Source organism: Cynocephalus volans, chromosome 1 (genome assembly GCF_027409185.1).
Source record: "Cynocephalus volans isolate mCynVol1 chromosome 1, mCynVol1.pri, whole genome shotgun sequence".
Lineage (NCBI taxonomy): Eukaryota > Metazoa > Chordata > Mammalia > Dermoptera > Cynocephalidae > Cynocephalus > Cynocephalus volans.
This window is the reverse complement of record NC_084460.1, coordinates 125,863,605-125,886,373: the sequence shown is the minus strand read 5'-3', so window position 1 is coordinate 125,886,373 and position 22,769 is coordinate 125,863,605. Positions and strand designations below refer to the sequence as shown.

Sequence of the window (22,769 nt, the reverse complement as noted above, 5' to 3'; positions counted from 1 at the left end):
ATAGTCTCTTTTTAAGAAAAATAAGTTATTTTTAAAGTAAAGCATACACATGTTAAAAAATTTTTAATTACCAGAAAGTATACAATAAAACGTTTCCCTCCCACCCCTGACCCCCAGTGACACAGTTCTCTTCATGAGAGGAAACCAAGCTAACTCAAGTTTTGCATGTCCTTCAAGAGATATTTTACACATATACAAGCATATATGTACACATGTTGGTTTTCTTTCTACATTTTATTCACACTGTTCTGTACCTTGTTATATCACTTAATAATACATCTAGGAGATCATTCCATATAGTACATGTAGAGCTTGTTTGTTACAATAGTTGCACTGTAAGGATATACATACTGTAATTTATTTCACCAGTTCCAATTCACGGACACTTACATTACTCCCAGTCTTTTGCTTCTACAAATGATGTTGCAATAAACATCTTTTCAAATACCTTATTTCTCACATTTGCAAATACATCTGTGAGCTAACTGTAAGTTCATAATATATTTAATTCTCTATTTCATTGGACAGTATCTAATGACTTCATACTATCAACAATTAAATAAATTTCTGTATTTCCACTTCATTTCCACTTTCTTCCTCACTCCAACACCTAATTTTAGTGAATTAAAAGATTTTTCTTAGTACTTATGTTTAAAATTTTAAATATATTTATCTTCTATTACTTAATTTACCAGCTTTAAATAACTTTTACCTTCCAATTATAAAAGGTGCTTACACTACCTCCCATTTTTTCTCCCCTTCCCATCTTTTGTTTATTCTGTTATTTCCACTCTGTCAGAGTTTATAAAGTAGATTCCATCCTAACTGTAAGCCCCATGTTTATTCCCATCTTAATCACACGTTTAGTCATCCTGATATCTCACTGCCACTACTTTTGCCATAGTTTCTCCATTTATCTGTTGGTTGTTGAGGTTTTCCATCTGCTATAAAGACTCATGAAAATTATATTACCTGGGTTTTTGCATGTTCAAAGATGTCTATTGTCTTTAAAGCAGAAGTATAACTTGGCTGGGAATATATTTCTTGAGTCTATATTTTCTTTACTTGAGGAATTTTAAGCATTGCTTCACTGTTTTCTAGTATTAATTGTTGCTGTGGAGAAGTCTGAGCCAGTCTGACTTTTTTCCTTATGTGCAATTTGATCTTTTTACCTAGTTTCACAAAGGAGTTTTAATCTTCGAGGTCCTGTAATTTTATTAGAATATAATATCAATGTTAACCATTCTATGTCAAGTTTTCCTAGGGTACTGTCTGCCTTTTTTATATGTTGATTTTTTTGTTGTTGTTTCTAGAAAAAAAATTCTTCAATTATATATTTAAATATTGCATCCGTTCCATTTACTCTATACTCATTAGCATATATTAGATCTTTTTATCTTTCCTATCAATTTTTTTGTTTGTCCCAAATTCTCCTAATTTTTTGTGGGCTCTTTCATTTTTCTCGCTTTTCTTTGTTCTATCCTCCATGTCTCCAGTGTGTTTTCAGTTATGTCTAGTCTCCTTCGAACTTCTTCTAATGAGAACTTCATTTCTATAAAAGTTTCCTATTTCTCTTCCATTTCTTCCCTGAGCTCATTTTTCAATTCTTTCTGTCGTCTCAGTATGTCCTCTCTGAGCCCTTGGAATTCTTTGTTTGGAGTTCATATTTATAGACAGAGTGCATGATTGATATTTTTTTGTTTTGTTTTGTTTTATCTTTTAGCTTATGACAGTGTTTGGTCAAAATTTATATGTGATCTATAGTAACTTTTTTCTGCTGCGAGTTTTTCTTCCTCTGTTTGTTTTGTTGTTTACTATTCCTTTCCTCCTTTCATCTTGTGTTATATTTACATAGATCCTGTGCTGATTACTTTATGATTACTACTCATATCTGGATATGATGAGTTCTCCCAATGACTGCTATTGGTAAGAGGCTTATAAGAGGAAGGAGCCAAGACCTTATTCTGGATTAGCAGAAATTCTTGGTTCAGTGATGTTTCTTATGGCACAGGATTATATGTATAAGTTTTCTTTCCTTTTATTTCTCCCTAGTCAACAAAGATCAGTTGATATAGGGCTTCACCCTATTCAGAATCTCTCTTCTCCACACTGTCCCACCAATAAAATAAAATATAAAATAATAATAAACCAGATATGCTTTATTAGCGTGATTCTTCCATTAGTTTATTCTGATTCTGCTTCTTGCTGATACTAACTAGGTCTAGAGATGCTCCCACTACCACATTCCGATTGTTCCAAATAAGGAATTATTGGGTATTTTCCCTCAGGGAAACTTTTCTTTGACAGTTTTGTCTGAAATATACAGATATAAGCAGCATCTCTCTGCATCTGCCCATACTCTTTAACCACAACTGCTCTCGGTAATGTTTCCTCATACATAGTGGCTCAGGGTTATAGATTTCATCTTGTTGTTTTTTGGTTTTTTTCAAAGATGAAGCTTGAATTTCTGTTTCTTGTTCTTCTTACCTTGGGTTGATTTCTGAGAGAATAGGAGGATAGCACCATCTTTACTTGGACATTTTAAAAACAAAAGTTTCTATTATAAGGTCTTCTTAGTCACCTTACCTCCAGTTTTTTCCTCCTTCAATCCATTTTCCAAATTGCAACCAGAACAATCTACAATGCAAGTCTGATCATGTCACTACCCTGCAAGAAATCCTTTGATGACTCTGCATACTCTTGACATCAAGGCCAAGTATCTCTATGATATAACCCCTGTTTACCTCTTCTGCTTCGTCCATTATTACCCAGCCCCTTCCTAATTAATATTACAGCATATTGAATGAATGTCTTTTAGTTATTCAAACTCCCCTTGAGCTGTTCTGCCTGCAAGCGTTCAATATGTGCTTCTGTCTTCCTGGAATATTCTCCTCCTAACACTGACCACCTCACCTCATTCACTTCTTAACTCTTAATGATCCTTCAGCTTTCAGCATAGTCATAATAAGTGACCATTTTTATTGCTCACTAAAGCACTGTATTAAGCGATTTGTATGTATTAACTCATTTATTTTCACAGCAAACCAGTGAGGTGGGTACTATTATTGTCCCCATTTTAAATATGAGAATAAAAAGCTTGAGAAGGGTAAGAAACTCATCAAAAGTAACAGAGCTAGTAGATGCTGGAGCTACAGCCAGACTCCAGCACAACAAAGGCCCTATAACAAAGAACAGACTATATGTTATACTACTTTGATGTCACTTTTCATCACCCTTCAACTTTGAGTTAAGTTCCTCTGCTATCTGTACCAATAGCTGTTTGTACTTCTCCCAACATAGCTCTTAACACAGTATATTATAATAGTTTATTTTCTTATCAAAGACCCCTTCTAGAATATGAGATTCTTGAGGTTAAAAATTGTGTTTATCTAGTTTTCTATTGTATCCACATTGCCTGACACATAGCAAGTGCTCAATAAATATTTTTTGAAATGTGTAACCCACAGATATGTACAAGCAATTATGTTTCAATAAAAAAAAATTGTTTTTGAAACGGAAAATAATTTTTTCCCAGGATTAAAAAATGTAAGTTTTTTTATTAATAGGAGAATGTGAGAAAAGATCAGTATCGAAAAAAGCCATTCACTCAGCCAGGCCATCAGAGATAATAACTGCTCATAGTAACAGAGCCTTACCAATCTCATCACTCACCAGTTCTATAAAAGCAGTCCCACCAGGGCAAAAGTGCCACCAGAGACATCTTCTCTTCTTATCTGAGAAAGGTGAGGAAAGGGAGAAAGAAGTGTTGGATAAAATTATAATACATAAATATCATATTTTAAAAAATTTTTTAATTGTTGCTTTTAGAAAAACCTCCTCAGGTACATGATTTGGAGTTATAACAAAATATGAGGATAAGAACCATTTTGTTAGACAACTTAATCACACAGAAACTTTAATGAGACTAGATTAACTACAGCCACCACAATCTAGATCTGTATGCGATCACCTATAGTTGTCACAAGATTGATCACAGTAATGGAATGAATACCACTTCTCTGTCACGGCTGCCACCATCCAGGGACTCTGACCTTCCTTCTCTTCTGTATTACTCCTTGTAGTAGGTCTTCTGCATCCATTTCAATGAATTATCAGAACAGTAACACACTGATCCAATCATTCATAGTAAATTAAGCAGCTCTTCTGCCATAAATGGTAAGAGCCAAAAGGGATTAAAAGGTGTTAAAGGGTGGGGGGTTGGGAGAGGCCTGTGGCACCCCCCTCATTCCAGCAGGGTAGACTAGGGGGGTTCTGGCAGCAGGTTGGTAGCTGTCACTGTGCTGGTTGCAGACATCAGGAGGGTGTGGCTGAGGCCCTCAGACCCCACCACCCAGCATGGGAGACCAGGGCACTTCCTGCAGCAGCTCAGTGGTCATTGCTGGGCTGGGTGTGGTCATTGGGGGGGGCACGGCTGAGGCCCAGGGTCCTCCTCCATCCCAGGCTGACGAGCCCAGGGGGCTTCCAGTCCTTCTAGGTTTTATAGGTGTTCTTTGGTGATGTTAGACCTTTGCTGGTTAATATCAGAACTTTGTCTCTGATCTGTGGGGTTTTTGTTTTCTTTCAGTTCTGTGTTGGATTATTAGCTGACCCCACCACTTAAACTCTGTATGGAACTAATCTGTTGTCCTTTGCTAACTTCTAAAATGGGAGAATTTCCTAAGTGAACCAGCACTTGAGCCCTGTGGTTGAGCTAAATTGCTACTTTGCTGCTAATTCCCTGTGGAAGGCTTTTTGTGCAGCTCAGGTTTTAATTGTTGACCTTATGTGTACTTCTGGATCTTGTGAGGTTCGGTACACCAGGGTTGTGTAGAAACTCTGCTCTGGGCCTGAGTCTTTTCAGTAAACTGCACCTCCTGCAGTTTCATATTCCTGACCAGTCTCCTCTGAGTGGTCCTGTGCTGACTGGGGGGCAGATCAGCTGTCCTTGCTGTGCCCCAGTGTTCCCCTGGTGGGCCCATCTCCCCCACCACCCACACTCCAGACACTTGCCATGTGGTGGGCCATGTGCCAGTCCATTGCAATAACTCATTGGTCTCGTAGAGGCTCCTTTTTTCAGTTGTTGTGGCTCCTCACTCCTATGTGGGTCCACAGGAACCCTGTCAGTGGTCTTGCTGGTCTGGGGGCCACCAAGGCCCTCTTCTTCCCTGCAGCCTCCAAGCAACTTCATCCGAAGGGCACAGCTGTGGCTTTTGCCAGCTCTTGCTCCATGTGTTCAGCAGCTCCAGCCTTGAAGAGGCTAAGGTTCAAAATCATGGGAACGATCCTTTCTTTCTCTCATCTTGGCTTCTCCTGCCTTCATGAACTCCATAGGTCTTTCTTCCTCTTCCCCTGAGTCTAGTGACCCCAGCTTGACTATAATTGCTTTTTAACCATTGTAAATGGGTTTATTTATGGGAGAGAGTGATGCTGGGGATGATCTATTCTGCCATCTTGACCAGAAACCTTCTCCACATTCAATTCTTTCTCCACCTGGATTCCATCAGACTGCTACCACATACACACACAAAAGTCTAAAGTCTTTCTTGGTTTGGCTTAGGGTCACTTTTTGCCCTTCCCTAGTCCAAAAATACTAAACTATATGAGTACTTTAATGCTTCTCTTGAACCCCAAACAACAACCAGAAAAGAAGCAAAGAATTGGCTCATATTTATTAGATATGCTTATAACTATAAACATATCTGCTACAAAACATATATTGAGTCAAGAGATCATACATTTAAGGATATATGTTAGGAGGTATGTCTGCCATAGTCCCCTGCATCCTCTCTTTCCTCTCTCTGGTCTGGAACTCAATATCTGGGACTCAGAAGGAAATTATTCAGCATCTTATCAAGCCATGATCGAAGGTAAAGAAATATTAGGGAAGGATATCTATACAAATTTAATTAGAGAAATCTTAACTACTAAATGTATAATCTAAATAAACTTATAAAATGAAGTGATTAGAGCTCTGACAGCCCTCCCACCACCCAAGGAGGCAAGAGAGCCCTCCTGTGACCGCGGACCCAGGCAAAGGCCCAGGCAGCCCCCCCACCACCTGAAAAAAATGCAAGAGATCTTCTTGTGACTGGGGACCTAAGCAGCACTCCTACTGCCTGAACAGAAGGCAAAAGATCCTCCCATGACCAGGGACACAGGCAGAAGACCCAGGCAGCCCTCCCACCACCCAATCAGAAGGCAAGATGTCACCACAAACACAGCTTCTGTGTAGGGGGTCCACCACAGTCACTGCTACAGCTACTGCAGCCACAGGACCGCTCACTGCCACAGTAGTAGCCAGAACCACCCTGCGGGCAGCCTGCCATACACTTGACTGCATTGACACAAGGAGAATCACCAGCATAGCCTGAAAATAGAGGAGGAAGTCTTTCTCCTCAAAGCCCATTCCAGAGTAATAGAAGAAACAACTGCTCTATGAGATGATCAGGCATCAACATGAGATATTAGAAATACAAATAAACAAGAAAACATGACACCACCAAACGAATACAGTAATTCTCGAGTACCAGACCCCAGAGAGCAGGAAACTCTTGAAAAGTCCAAGAAGGAATTCTGAGCAGTGATCTTAAGAATACTCAGAGAGATAAGGGAAAACTCAATTAGAGAACACAATGAAATGGGAAAAAATACCCAAGATGTAAAGGAGGAAATTTACAAGAGATTATGCTTTAAAAAAAGATTGTATCAGAACTGTTGGAACTGAAGGATTCATTCAATGAAACAAAAAACACAACGAAATAAAAAACATAATCTAAGCAGAAGATCAGAGCAAACAGAAGAAGAATCTCTGATCTCAAAGATGATCTTTATGAAATAACCCAGGCAGACAAAAAAAGGAAAAAGAATTTTAAAAAATGAAGAAAGTCTAAGAGAGCTAGTAGACAACCTTAAGCACACAAACATCTGAATCATGGGTATTCCACAAGGGGAGAATAAAGTAAAAGGCATTGAAAACCTATTCAAGGAAATAATAATGGAAAACCTCCCAGGTATACGGAGAGGCATGGGCCTTCAGATCCAGGAAGCTCAAAGATTGAATCCAAAAAGATCCTCTCTGAACACGGTATAGTCAAATCAGTAAAGCTGAAAGACAGAGAGAATTCTAAAACAGCAAGAGAACAGCATCTAGTCACCAATAAGGTAGCCCCCATTAGACTAACAGCAGACTTCTCAACTGAAACTCTACAGGCCAGAAGAAAATGGGATGGTATATTCAAAATACTAAAAGAAAAAATTGCCAGCCAAGTATAGGATACCCAGCAAGACTATACTTCAGAATGAGGTAGAAATAGTGTATTTCCCAGACAAACAAAACCTGCAGGAGTTAATCACCACACAACCAGCTCTGCAAGAAATTCTCAAGGGAGTCCTGAACCTTGAATCTGAAAAATAATCACTACCACAAATACACAAGAAAGAACACAACCCACTTTAAAAACAAAAATGCAAACCAGAGAAAGAAACTAAATCTTACCACCTGAAAAAACCAACAAACATTGAAAACAAATAATAAAATGTGAAGAAAGAAATAAAAAATAATTAAACATCTAAGCAAAAAGGAATAAATGGCAGTAGGAAGTCAATACCTCTCAATAATAACCCTAAATGTAAGTGGATTAAATTCCCCACTCAAAAGACACAGACTGACTTACTGGATTAAAAAGCTAGACCCAACTATATGCTGTCTTCAAGAGATTCAACTCACCTGTAAAGACATACATCGACTAAAAGTGAAAGGATGAAAAAAGATACACCTTACAAATGGAAATCGAAAATTAACAGGAGTAGCTATTCTTATATCAGATAAAATAGACTTTAAACCAAAAACTATAAAAAGAAACACAGAAGGCCACTATATAATGATAAAAGAATATATCTAGCAAGAGACATAACAATCATGAATATGTATGCATTCAACACTTGAGCACCCAGATATATAAAGCAAACACAATTACACCTAAAAAAAAAAAAAGAGATAGGCCCCAACACAATAATAGTAAGTGACCTGAACACCCCTCTCTCAGCATTGAACAGATCATATAAGCAACAAATCAACAGAAAGATTTGGGATTTAAACTACACTTTAGACTAATTGAACCTGGAAGATGTATACACAGTGTTTCATCAAACAACTACAGAATATAAATTCTTCTCATCAGTATGTGGAACTTTCTCCAGGATAGACTACATGTTAGGTCAGATATCAAGTCTCAGCAAATTTTTAAAAATCAAAATAATTTCAAGTATCATTTCAGAACTCAATGTATCAAAACTGGAAAACAATAGGAAACAAACCTCTGGAAGCTATATGAATACATGGAAATTAAACAATAGGCTCCTGAGTGATCTGTGGGTCCAAGAACAAACTAAACAGGAAATCAAAAATTTATTGAAACTAATGTAAATAAAAACACATCATACTAAAACCTGTGGGATACTGAAAAAGCAGTACTAAGAGGGAAGTTTATTGCAATAAATGCTTACATCAAAAGAATAAAAGGATTTCAAATAAGTGACCTCAAAGAACTAGAAAAACAAGAACAATCCAATCCTAACAGTAGCATACAGAAAGAAATAATTTAGATCAGACCAGAAATAAATGAATTAGTGACCCCCAAAATGATGAAAAGATCAATAAAACAAAAAGTTGGTATTTTGAGAAGATAAACAAAATAGACAAACCACTAGCTAGGTTAACAAAAAAGAGAGAAGGCCCAAATAACAAAAATCAGAAATGAAAAAGGAGACATTACAACAAATACCACAGAAATACAAAGAATCATTAAGGACTCTTACACACAACTGTACACCAGGAAATATGAAAACCTGGAGAAAACAGATAAATGTCTGGACACATACAAACTACCAAGACTGAACAAAAAATAAATAGAAAACCTGAACAGACCAATACCAAGCAGCAAGAGTGAGGCACTAATCAGCAGTTTCCCAACAAAGAAAAGCACAGGACCAGGTGGATTCACAGCAGAATTCTACAAAACATTCAAAGAGGAATTGACACCAATTCTCTACAAACTATTCCAAAAGATTGAAACAGAGGCAATTCTCCAAAACTCATTCTATGAGGCAAACATCACCCTGATACCAAAACCAGGTAAAGATACAACTAAAAAAGAAACTACAGGCCAATATCATTGATGAATATAGATGCAAAAATCCTCAACAAAATACTAGCTAACAGAATACAGCAACACATACACAAAATTATACAACATGATCAAGTGGGATTCATCCCAGGGAAGCAAGGTTGGTTCAACATATGCAAATCAGTAAATATGATACACCATATCAATAAAATCAAACACAAGGACCATACGATCATCTCTATAGATGCTGAAAAAGCATTTGATAAAATTCAACACTCGTTCATAATAAAGACTCTCTACAAGATAGGTACAGATGGAAAGGATCTCAACATAATTAAAGCCATATATGATAAACCCACTGCCAATATCATCCTGAATGGGGAAAAGCTGAAAGCTTTTCCTTTAAGAACAGGAACTAGACAAGGATGCCCACTTTCACCACTCCTATTCAACATAGTGTTGGAAGTACTAGCCAGAGCAATCAGAGAAGAGAGGAAATAAAGGGCATCCAGATTGGAAAAGATGAAGTCAAACTTTTCCTGTTTGCAGATGACATGATCCTATATATCAAACAGCCAAAAGCCTCTACAAAAAAACTCTAGGAGCTGATAAATGATTTCAGCTCAGTAGCAGGATACAGAATCAGCACACAAAAATCAGTAGCCTTTCTATTCTCCAATAGTGAACATGCAGAAAGAGAAATCAAGAAAGCTTGCCCATTTACAATAGCCACAAAAAAATAAAATACTAAGGAATAAAGTTAAACAAGGATGTGAAAAATCTCTATATTGAGAACTACAAAACACTGCTGAGAAAAATTAAAAAGGAAACAAAAAGATGGAAAGATGTCCCATGCTCTTGGACTGGAAGAATCAACATTGTGAAAATGTCCATACTACCCAAAGCGATGTACAAATTCAATGCAATCCCCATCAAAATTCCAATGACATTATTCTCAGAAACAGAAAAAACTATCCAGACATTTATATGGAATAAAAAAGACCATGCATAGCCAAAGCAATTCTGAGCAAAAAAAAGCTGGAGACATAACACTACCTGACTTTAAACTATACTACAAAGCTATGATAACCCAAACAGCATGGTACTGTCATAAAAACAGACACACTAATCAAAGGAATAGAATAGAGAATCCAGAAATCAACCCACACATCTACAGCCATCTCATCTTTGACAAAGGCACCAAGCCTATACACTGGGGAAGAGACTGCCTCTTCAGCAAATGGTGCTGGGATAACTGGACATCCATATGCAGAAGAATGAAACTAGACCCATACCTCTCACCATATACTAAAATCAACTCAAAATGGATTAAAGAATTAAATATACACCCTGAAACCATAAAACTTCTTAAAGAAAACATAGGAGAAACACTTCAGGAAGTAGGACTGGACACAGACTTCATGAATATGACCCCAAAAGCACGGGCAACCAAAGGAAAAATAAACAAATGGGATTATATCAAACTAAAAAGCTTCTGCACAGTAAAAGAAATGATTAACAGAGTTAAAAGACCACCAACAGAGTGGGAGAAAATATTTGCAAAATATACATCTGATGAAAGATTAATATCCAGAATATACAAGGAACTCAAACAATTTTACAAAAGAAAAATAAGTAACCCCATTAAAAAATGGGCAAAAGAGCTAAATAGGCACTTCTCAAAGGAAGATATGCAAATAGCCAAGAGACACATGAAAAAATGCTCAACATCACTCAGCATCTGGGAAATGCAAATCAAAACCACACTGAGATACCATCTAACCCCAGTTAGGATGGCTAATATCCAAAAGACTGTGAATGATAAACGCTGGCGAGGTTGTGGAGAAAAAGGAACTCTCATACATTGTTGGTGGGACTGCAAAATGGTGCATCCTTTTTGGAAAATGGTATGGAGGTTCCTCAAACAATTGCAGATAGACCTACTATATGACCCAGCTCTCCTACTGCTGGGAATATACCCAGAGGAATGGAAATCATCAAGTCAAAGGTATGCCTGCTCTCCAATGTTCATTGCAGCACTATTTACAAGAGCTAAGAATTGGAACCAGCCCAAATGTCCATCATCAGATGAGTGGATACAGAAAATGTGGTATATGTATACAATGGAATACTACTCAGCTATAAAAAAGAATGAAATACTGCCATTTGCAACAACATGGATGGACCTAGAGAGAATTATATTAAGTGAAACAAGTCAGGCACAGAAAGAGAAATATCACATGTTCTCACTTATTTGTGGGAGCTAAAAATAAAGAAATAAATACACAAACAACCATGGTGGGGGGAGGGAAGAAGACATAACAATTACAATTCCTTGAAGTTGATACAGCAAGCACACAGAGAGGACATTGTTAGGAGGGAGGGGGGAGAGGAAGGAAAGAGGGAGGTTTCGATAATTGGCCACAACAATCAACCACATTGTATATTGACAAAATAAAATTAAATTTAAAAAAATAGACATGCTGAAAGCTTGGAAGAAAAAGCTGAGGAGAGAGATTATTTGAATAATTGGGGTATCAAAAATTTTCCATGTACTGGATATCTAGAAAGACACATGCATGCCCAGGGCAGGATGCATGCTCCTAAAAGACCTGAGACAACCCTAATCATTCACCTCTGGCTGGTGTTAAGCTCCACATAAACAGGAAATAAAGGATAAGGCAGAGCTGTAAGTATTGAGGACTTTCCCAACACAGAGCCAATCTACGAAGACCAGAAAAGCTTTTTTTGTTTTGTGTTTTTGGCTCCAGACATCCAAGAACATCTCTTTCAAAACAACAGCTGGCCGCACAGTAAAGGAACAAAAGCTTCAGAAACCACATATGACAAAGAATATAGTCCTTAGAAAAATAGCTTAGAAAAGTCAAACAATTACAAAGCAGAATAAGCAACAAAAACAAACTCTGAGGGAGAGGACAAATATGATTTCCAGAGTTGCTACATTATAGTATATGATTTCCAGTTTTTAACTTTTGTTTTTTATTGTGAAGCATGCAAAGACATAAAAAAGTATAGTTCATTCCCAGAAAAAATTAACAGAAACTGTCACTGAGGAACACAAATACTGAATATACGAGACAAAAACTTTAAACAAACTGTCTTAAATATGTTCAAAGAGCTAAAGAGAACTATGAACAAAGAGCTACAGGAAAGCAGGAGAATGATATTTCAACAAATAGAGAATGGCAACAAAGAGATAGAAATTATAAAAAGAAACCAAATGAAAATTCCAGAGCTGAAAAGAACAATAACTGAAATTAAAAATTCACAAAAGGATTTCAACAGCTTATTTGAGCAGGCAGAAAAAAGAATCAGCAAACTTAAAGATAGGCCAATTGAATTTATTCAGCCTGAGAAGCAATAAGGAGAAAATAATAAAGAAAAATTAACAGAACCTCAGAAACCTATGAGACACCATCAAATGTACCACATATACATAATGGGAGCTCCAGAAAAGAGAGAGGAGAGAGAAAGGGACAGAAAGAATATTTGAAGAAATGGCTGAAAACTTCCCAAATTTGATAAAAGAAATGAATCTACACACCTAAGAAGCTAAACAAACTCTAAGAATAACAAACACAAAAAGATCTACATTGATATATTACAATCAAACTGTCAAAAGACAAAGACTTTTTGAAAGAGAGAATCTTGAAAGCAACAAAAGAGACGCAACTTCTCACATATGAGAATCCTCAAGACTAAAAATTTCTCAGCAGAACTCACAGAAGTGAGAAGGAAGTAGGATGAGATATTTAAGGTGCTAAAAGAAAAATACTTTCAACCAAGAATTCTATACCCAGCAAAACTATCCTTCAAAAATAAAGAACTTAAGACTTTTTGTTAAATAAACAAATCTGAGGGAGTTAATCTATAGTAGTTCTTCCATAAAAGATATTCTAAAAGGAGACCTTCAAGCAGAAATGAAAGACACTAGATAGTAACTTCAAGCCATATGGTACCTATATAGGTAAACTTAAAACCCAGTATTATTGTATTTTTGGTTTGTAACTCTTTTCCCATGTGAGTTAAATGACAGATGCATAAAATAATAAGTTTAAATTAATGTGCACACAATGTATTAAGATGTGATTCATGACAACAAAAACATAAAAGGGGAAGAACAGAACTGTGTAGAAGCAGAATTTTGTATACTATTGAAGATAAGATGGGGTTTTTTTATTTTTTTATTTATTTTAATTTTATTTTTTTTTATTTTATTTTGTCGATATATATTGTGGCTGATTATTGCTCCCCATCACCAAAACCTCCCTCCCTTAAAGATAAGATGGTTTTAATCCAAAGTAAGTTGTTATAAGTTTAAGAGGTTAATTGTAATAATCCCCAGGTAACCACTAAGAAAATAACTAAAGAATGCATACAGAAAAGGAATGAGAAAGGATTCAACATAGTACACTACAAAAAATCAACTAAACACAAAAGAAGGTAGTAATGAAGAAGTTGAAGAACAAAAAAGATATGACATAGAGAAAACATATAGTAAAATGTTAGAAGTAAATCCTTCCTTATCAGTAATTACTTTAAATATAGATAAACTTTCCAATTAAGAGATATATATTGAAAGAATGGATTTAAAAAATATATAATCCAACTATATGCTGTCTACAAGAGATTCTTCATAATTCCAAAGATACAAATAGGTGGAAAGAAAAAGAATGGAAAAAGATATTCCACACACACAGTAACAAAAAGAGAGCTGGAGTTGCCATATAATATCAGACAAAATAGACTTTAAGTAAAAACTGTTACAAGAGACAAAGCAGTGCATTATATAGTGAAAAAAAGGCTAATTAAACAAGAAGATATAGTAATTAAAAGCATATTTGTACCTAAAAGCAGAGCTCCAAAATATATGAAGCAAAACTGATGGATTCAAAAGGAGAAATAAACAGATCTATAATAATAGTTAGAGATTTCAATACCCCACTTTCAATAATGGATAGAACATATAGACCGACAATCAGTAAGAAAACAACAGGACTTGAACAACACTACAAATCAACTAGACCTAAAGAATATATAAACAACATTCCACCCAACAATAGCAAATACACATTCTTTTCATTGAACATTCTCCAGGATAGACCATTCATTAGGCCACAAAACAAGCCCTTATATGTTTTAAAAGATTGAAATCATGTGAAGTATCTTCTCTGAACACCGTAGAATGAAGCTAGAAATCAATAACAGAAGAAAAACAGGAAAATTCATAAATATTTGGAAATTAAACAGCACACTTTTAAACAACCAATGTGTCAAAGAAGAAATCACAAGGGAAATAAGAAAATACCTTAAGATAAGTGCAAATGAAAACACAACATACCTAAAACTTATAGGATGCAGAAAAGTAATGCTTAGAGGGAAATTTATATCTATAAACACCTACATTTAAAAAGAAGAAAAATAATCTCAAATTAATAAATAATTAATTTGTAAAATTTATACTGTCTATAGATATGTATATAGATTACAGAAATATATGTAAATATATATAGATTTGCATGAGGGAAATTCCAGAAGGCTATACATCAAAATGTTAATAAAGATTATTTCTTGAGTGTTTGGAAAATTTTTTTCTTTATGCTTGTTTTTCTTACCTTTCTACCATGATTACATTTAACTTGTAAAATGGAAAAACAAATCCACAAGACCAATGCCCCTTTGAAGTGGCAATCTATAGCCTGTCACCTATTTTAGTCTACATACAGTTTCCATTTGCTCCATGCATTTTTCAATAAGGCAGATCATTCATAAATTTATATTCAACAAACACTTCTTGCATATACTATGCTCTAGGCACAGTTACATAAATGATTTTACTTCAGTGTGCCTAGATTCTCCTTTTGCTTCTAAGTATGGCACCAAGGGTACCCATTCTCCCTGTCACATTTGGTCACGAATATTTGCACTTGGAAGCCCAGTCTCATCTCTATCTGTTCAGTGCAATTAAATCCCTATTAAAAGAATATCTGGAATCACACTACCCATGCTCAGCCTCCTTTGGTGATTTTAGGCTTTCAAGAGTCAAAGGAAAATGTCTCATCTATCACCACCTCTGTACTGCCCTCCCCTAAAAGTAGCAGGCCTGCTGCTCCAAAGTGCATTTTAAGGTTTATTTCAAACAGGGAGGGCCAAATCTCAAAACCTGAATCTCGCCGGCCACAACCACAAAGTGCAAATTCTCCACTTGCTATATATTCCTTCTGGTATCTTTCTCCCACTTTTCTTATTACCTTCCTTTCTGGAACTCTGGTTTGGCCTCCTCCTCTTCACCCCTCTTTTCTAGAGGACTACTAGATGGTGTGATTTTTTTCTTCTACATTTAAAAAAATTTTTTCTTATTTTTTAACTCACACATAATAATTATGTATGTATTTGTGGGGTAAAGAATAAGCTCTAGTTTTCTATAGTAGTGCTAGGTGACCATAATTAACAATAATTTATTGTATATTTTCAAATAGCTAGAAGAGAGGAGTTTGCATGTTCTCAACACAAAGAAATGATAAATGTTTGTGTTGATGAATATGCTCATTATCCTGAGATTTGATCATTACACATTCTATACGTGTAGGGAAATATTATTCTATAGAAGGTGTGGTTTTAGAACCCATTCTCACTGGATCTTCTTTCTTCCCTCTGGCAATGCAGGCATAGATCCTATGACTAATTTAGTAAGAAAACACCTTGGGGCTTGAGTTTCCACAGTCAGGGCAGCTTTTTCCAGAGGGAATGGAAAGCAACTGCTCACCTGTCCCTTGAGACCGGGAAGAGGATGCTCCTGCAGGAATGAACTGCCAAGGGTTGTGAGGGTGCCGGGGAGAGGAGAGAGCCATATGACTTTGGCAACACGGGTGTTAGGAAGACTAAACTCCCGGTACCACTGAAAACAGTCAGCGCTGGCACTGTTTGTAAAGACAGTACTGAAAAAAAAAATGTTTTTTTAAGTGAAAGAATGTAATCTGGCCGCCTCACCATAATACCGATTAGAATGTAAAGAAAAATAACATTTAGCAGGACCATTTGCTAGCACAGGGCCCCCAAATAATATGCTACTGTGCAGCACGGCTGTGATTTGAGACAAAAGCCAGTACCAGGCGAATCGTGAATTTGAGTTGATGGCAATGGCAACCTCTGTTCAGGTACGTGGTTCCAGTGTGGTTGGTTGCACGTACATCTGTTAACGTTTGGGGGGGGTGTTCCTTAGAGGACCGGTACCTGAGAGGGCCTATTTCATACAGGCCGCTGAGAACCTGCATGAGACGATTAAGAGGTCACGGCTGTGGGAGCCCCGAGGCCTGGTGGCGGGCAGTCGTCCAGAAGTCGGGCTGCCGGGGCGTGGCAACTGCCTCCTGTCGGGGAAGGCGTCGCCCCGCGCTCGCGTTCGCTGCCCAGACCGCCGACCCGCAGCCCTTTCCCTGACAGCGGCCGGGCACCCTCTCGCCCTCCAGCTCGGAGGCCCGCCGCACAAAGCCTGCGGGCATCTGTCGCCTAGACGACGACCCAGACGGGCCCCACCCACAGCGCCTAGCAACCTAAACCAGTCAGGGACGCTGCAGAAAATGGCAGAGCCTCCAGAAGAGGCCCCAGACCAATCCTTGGGACATGAAAGCACAGCCGCGCCCCCAACTGCAGGCCACAGTAATGTCCAGGAAGAAGACAACCAGAAGAACCAGGCCAAAGAGGAGGCAGATAACCAAACCGATCACAGAATAGCGGGCCAGACTGACCACAGACTGTCTGGCCAGGCTGAACCCTCCTTATTTGGCCAACCTGACCACAAAGTATCTGAACACGTTGAGGCCAGAACATCTAGTCAAGCTAATCTAAGAGTAGACCAAGGATGGTTTGAACAGACTAAAGGCGAGTCATCTAGCCAAGCTGATAATGTGGAGTTTGAAGAGGATGAGGACCAGGTGTTTGACCTGACAGACCGAAGAATTTCTGATCAGATTGACCATAGAATGTCCAGCCAGGCTGAGAGAGGAACTTCTGTCTGGGTTGACCACAGAATGTCGAGCCAGGCTGAGAGAAGAATTTCTGAGCAGACTGACCACAGATTGTCTGGCCCAGCTGGCCAAGGAAGTTCTGAAAAGATTGACCTTAGGTCATCTGGCCTGGTTGACCAAAAAACTTCTCAATGGATTGACCAGATACAGCCTGACCAAGCTGACCACAGAACATCTGTAAAGACTCACCACCAAGTATATAACCAAGACACTGAATTACCTGAACACCAGGCTGTTGACCAAGTTGACAGCCATGCTGATCAACTTATAGTTGACAAGGCTGACTACAGTGAATCTGACCAGGCTGACCACTTAGTGGACAAACAGGCTGAGTATGAAGAAGACCACCTGCCTTACTATGGAACACTTGGACAGTCTGAGGACAAAACATTTCCCAAGTTTGGCTACAGCAAGGAGCACAAAGATGCTGACTACAGAATACAGCCCTGCAAATTTGAGGACAGCCAAACAGACCTGAATTCCAAGCTTTTAGTTGCAATGGAAACTGAAACTGAAAGTGCAACTGTTAGCCAAGCCTACAACCCTGCTGATTCCAGATTCACCAGTAATTTTCAAGCAAGAGACCCAGACTTTTTCCAGAGATTCCCCTCCATCTCACCCAAATTGGACGATCTCATCAGTCAAGAAAAAACTCAAGCCATAGAAACCAATTCTGTAAGTTAAAAGGGCATTTGCTACCTACCTAGGAGGTTGGCTGCCAAGACGGGGCCTATAGGGGTGGGGGTAGGGGTGAGGGCTGGGAGGGCACATGTTGGATCAAGGATGAGCAATAAACCTATGTGTTATGATGTGACCCATAAGTTTCAGGAAGGGCAAATGAAGTGTGGGAAATAAAAGATAATGTATTACCTTCTTTACTACCCTAAGGCCATTCAGGAAAGATTAATTAATCAGGATACAGGAAACCTAGGTTTCAAGTCCTGGTTCTGCTACTAATTCTGTGACACTATGTCATTTCCCCTATCTGGGCTTCTACCATGGGAAAGGAAGTTGGAGTAAACTGGAGAGCCCTGTGAAGGGAAACGTATTTGAAATAGGTTGGAGATACCTAAGGTATCTCCCAAGACTTGAGGTGAATATTGCCAGAAGGATCAGGTGGGTCTCTCCTAAAAATGTTCCTTTTCTCCAATTCCTGGTGTTAAAATCCTATCAAAACTGATTCCACTAACAACAGCAACAACAACAAAAAAAATTGGGGGGACTTGTAGATTTATTAAAGATTCTTTGGTGGGGGGGGATGTTTCAATTTCAGGATTTTTCAGAATTCAAGCAAGAAAAGAGTTCTCATATATACAATCAAACTTATAGGAGGAGGTTCCCTCTTATAGTATATGAAGATCCTTATCAAGTTTCACTCCAATACGTGGAGAAACACCACATTCTGCAAATATTCCAGGTAAACCTCTCAATCCCTCTCTTTAACTGTGAATTTTTCAAGAGGCACAAGGAAGGGTGTATGCTGTAAAAGGGGATATAATCTAAGTCAGTAAGTACATTAAAATGTATTTACCAAAAGTAGTGAATAATAAACACCAAATGAATGATACCATGATATCAAGCCCTTCAGAGGGATTAGATGTCAGTTATGTTGCTTGGTAGGGAAAAATCTTGGCCAGAGACTTAACATTTTAACCAGACCAGGAAGAAAGGACAAAATATTAATAATTAAAAAGGAGAGAGGAAGGCTTTCCAGACAGGAGTATAACACTTTCAAAAGATGACTAGTCTGGAAACCATAGAAGAATCCACATTCTTTAGAGAGAAAAAAGAAATAGTTAAAAATTGCTTTTAATTCTTCAAATTACAAATCTCATGAGCCTCAGGATGTGGTGCTAGAACCTTTTTTCAATTATGACATTCCTTGGCCAATATGGACTTAAAAGAGATTATCACATCTATAATTTTTTTTTCCTTTTTAGTATTCAGTAGGTGGTGGTTGTTTGACTGCCGTGTTTATTTTTATGTTAATATTATTTACCCAGCAATGTACGTATACATATATAACAACATATATACATGCAGTAACTGTCTGGTTAGAAAGGTGGAAAGTAAGAATAGCCCACCAAAATAAAAACTATAAGCTGGAAAAGGTTAAACTTAAAGAAATAGGATATAGAGGAAAGAGCACAAATTTTGCAATTTGTTAACCCAAGGCTCAAATCCTAATTTTGTAACATTGTATCTTTGATTTGGAGAACATTACCTAACTTTTGTGAACCTCAGATTCCTCATATAAAACAGGAATATGTGATGTCTACTTCACTAACTCTGCTCTATTACTTTTTCTTCTTAAAATGTTCTTTTGTTGGGAGAGTACTATTGGCTGGGTTTCTGGCTTTAGTCAAAGAACTGCTAATTATTAAACTGAAGTGTGAAACTATTGAAGAAAGTAGAGTTTTGATCATTCTATAAATTTTCTTCGTCTGTCAAGAGAAAGTACTGCTTATGTATACAATATTGTTTTAAGAAAAATTAGTTATCAAATATGTGTTTAATAGAAATAGTAATTGAATGACATTGAGTGCATTAAAATGACCCAAATATTTTATACCGAAATTCACCTGATTGTTATTCCTTGCAAACAAGAATTGTGCTTACTTTCCCATAACTTTTTGAGTTATTCTATGACCAAAAAAAGTATGGAATTGAATCTCTGAAGTTTTATATATACTTTATCATTTAATGTTATAAACACTGAACATCATTTTTACCTTTAGAATCAAGTGTCTCAGAAGAAATTTTCTGTGTAAAATCATACAGTGTTTTAAAGTTTTTATTCAAAAGACTTTTCCTTGACTATTCTTCTAAGCAAGTAATTTATTAATTTCCTAGTCTAGCAAAATTACAATTTTCAAAACAAAGACTTGCTTCAAAACTTTCTCACTACCTCTTTGATTTTGGAAACTAATAAAAATATCCAATGCAATTTTTTACTAATTTTTATTTCACCACGTTTTACCTTAATTTGCCTAATTTTACCAGTAGTGAGAAAGTAAGTTGTTACTTTGCAGAGATACAGGAATTTCTTCAAAATGCTATGGTGCATGTTAGGTTAGTGGGAAAGACTGCATCAGATATAACTTGACCACATAACTTTCACTCAGTACCATAATGTGATACCTTATGCTCTCTCTCAGCAGATCACCGAGAAATTAGTCTATGAAAAGCCAGAGGACCCTCTCAATTTTATGCTGTGCCAGGTATGGAATAGCAGAAAAAGAACAGCCTTTTTATTCTGCTTATTATAAAATGTAGCACACATACGACATGTAAAAAACAAAATGTACAACTCTGAATTATCACGAAATAAACACACCTATAACTACTATTCAGGTTTTTTAAAAATAAAACATTACTGGCATCCCAAAAGCCCCCCTCCTTTTCCTCACAGTTATTACTCCCCACAAAGGGACTGGTAGCATTGACCTTTATGATAATGCCTTCCTCACTTTTCTTTATAATTTTGCCACTAAACATAAATCATGAAACACTTTTGTTTAGATTTGTCAGCGTTTTGAACTCTATAGAAAGGGAAATATATAGTATGTATTCATCTGTATCTGGTTTCTTCTACTCAGAATTGTCTGTGAAATTAATCCATGCTGTTGTGTGGTTGTCGTTCATTCATTTTCATGGCTGTAGAGTAGACACTGTGTGAAATAACACAATTTATCCACTCTATTTTTGATGAACATGCAAGTTGTTTCCGGCTTGGAGCTGTTAACAAAAATTTTGCTGTGAACCTTCTTATGCATATCTCTCAGTGACAGATTTCTCTTGAGTACATATCTTGAAGAGTAACTGCTGAATCATAGGATATGTGTTTTTTCAGCTTCAGTAGATTATTTCAATTTTCCAAAGTAATTGTATAAATTTACATTCCCACCAGCAGTGTGTAAGAGTTCCAGTTGTTCTATATCCTTACCAAAGCTTACTATTATTAGTGTTTTAGCATTAGTCATTTTGTGTAGTGAATAGTAATATATTACTGCAGTTTCATTTTGCTTTTTCCTGATTACTAAGACAGTTGCATACCTTTCCATTTGTTTATTAACCACTTGGAAATATTTATTTTTCTATTGTATTCTTTGTCTTTTTCTTACTCATTAGTAACAGTTTTCTATATATTCTGGTTATGAGTTCTTTCTTGATTGTTGCAGGTATCCTTCCATCCTCGGTCTTGCCTTTCAATCCCTTAAATATGTCTTTTGATGAACAGAAATTCTTAATTTCAATATAGTCAAATTTGACAATCTTTTTCTTTATGATTAGTATTTCTAGTGTTCTATTTTAGAAGTCTCTCTTTAGCCCCAGTGTCTGATCACAGTTTCCTATGCGAACTCATAGAAGTTTGTGATTAAATTTTTAATATTTGGGTGGGGGGTTGGTTCTGTTTGTTGCCTTTCACATTTATATCCACAATCTATCTGAAATTGATTTTGTGTAGTGTGTGAAGTGGGGTCAAGTTTCATTTTCTCCCAAGCAGATATCCAGTTGACCAAGCAACTTTTAGTAAAAGAAACCATGCCTTCCATACTGCTCTTTATTTGAATCATACACTCATAATATATTTGCCTATCTTTGCTTCAAAACAAGACTGTTTTAGTGTGCATTACAATGTCTTTTTTAAAAAATTTTTTTCCTTGTACATTTTTATGGGATACAGTTTGTTGTTTCATTACATGCGTATATTGTATAACGATCCAATCAGAATAGTTAGCATATCTATTGCCTAAATCTTTATCCTTTTTTTGTGGTTATAACATTCAAGATCCTCTTTTCTGACTATCTGGAAATATACAGTACAATATTATTAGCTATAGTCATCCTAGAGCAAAGAACTTATTCTTCCTATCTAACTGTAATTTTGTAACTTTGTGCCTATTTACCAACTCCTCCCCATCCCTTCCCCCCTCCCCTTTCTTGCCTCTGATAACCACTGTGCTACACTCTAATTTCTTTGTTTTTAATTAATTTTTTCTTAATCTACCCATGATAATTGTATATACTTATGAAGCACAATGTGATATTTGGGTACATTTGCACAGTGTGCAATGGTCACATCAGGGTAGTTAGCACATCCGTCACCTCAAGCATTTGTTACCTCTTTGTGTTGGAAACACTGAAAATCCTTTCAATTAGCTACTTGAAGTTATACAGTAATTTGTTGTTAACTGTAGTCTGTCTCTATTGCTATAGAACACTAGGTCTTATTCTTCCTGTCGCTCTACAATTTTATAATCTATTGAATGCCCTCTCCCCATCTCCCTCCCTCTTCCCCTTACCAGTCTTTATTAACCACTATTTTATTCTCTACTTCTGTGAGATCAACTTTTTTAACTTCCACGTGTGAGTGAGAACATGTGGTATTTCTCTGTCTGTGCCTGGCTTATTTTGCTTAACATAATTTTCTGAAGCTCATTTATGTTGTTGCAAATGGCAGAATTTCATTCTTTTTTATGGCTTAGTAGTATTGCATTGCACATATATATCCTATTTTCTTTATCCAATCATCCATTGAAAGACATTTAGGTTGGTTCCAAATCTTGTCTATTGTGAATACAGCTGCCATAAACAT

General features: G+C 36.8%; 1 protein-coding gene across 1 annotated transcript; it reads left to right on the top strand.

Annotated features, from left to right (window-relative positions):
- The first annotated feature begins 16,723 nt into the window (after positions 1-16,723).
- TEX55 (testis expressed 55) lies at positions 16,724-21,032 on the top strand. Its single transcript, XM_063110612.1, has 4 exons — positions 16,724-17,845; positions 18,444-18,587; positions 20,329-20,391; positions 21,024-21,032. The coding sequence occupies exons 1-4, from the start codon at positions 16,724-16,726 to the stop codon at positions 21,030-21,032; spliced, it is 1,338 nt and encodes a 445-aa protein (XP_062966682.1).
- The last annotated feature ends 1,737 nt before the right edge of the window (positions 21,033-22,769 follow it).

Excerpts from the sequence above, each read along its gene's own strand:
- TEX55 (XM_063110612.1), top strand. The coding sequence starts at position 16,724 with ATGGCAGAGCCTCCAGAAGAGGCCCCAGACCAATCCTTGGGACATGAA. Across the intron at positions 17,846-18,443 it reads AAGCCATAGAAACCAATTCT|GATTTTTCAGAATTCAAGCA; the intron begins GTAAGTTAAAAG and ends TTTCAATTTCAG. Across the intron at positions 18,588-20,328 it reads ACATTCTGCAAATATTCCAG|CAGATCACCGAGAAATTAGT; the intron begins GTAAACCTCTCA and ends GCTCTCTCTCAG.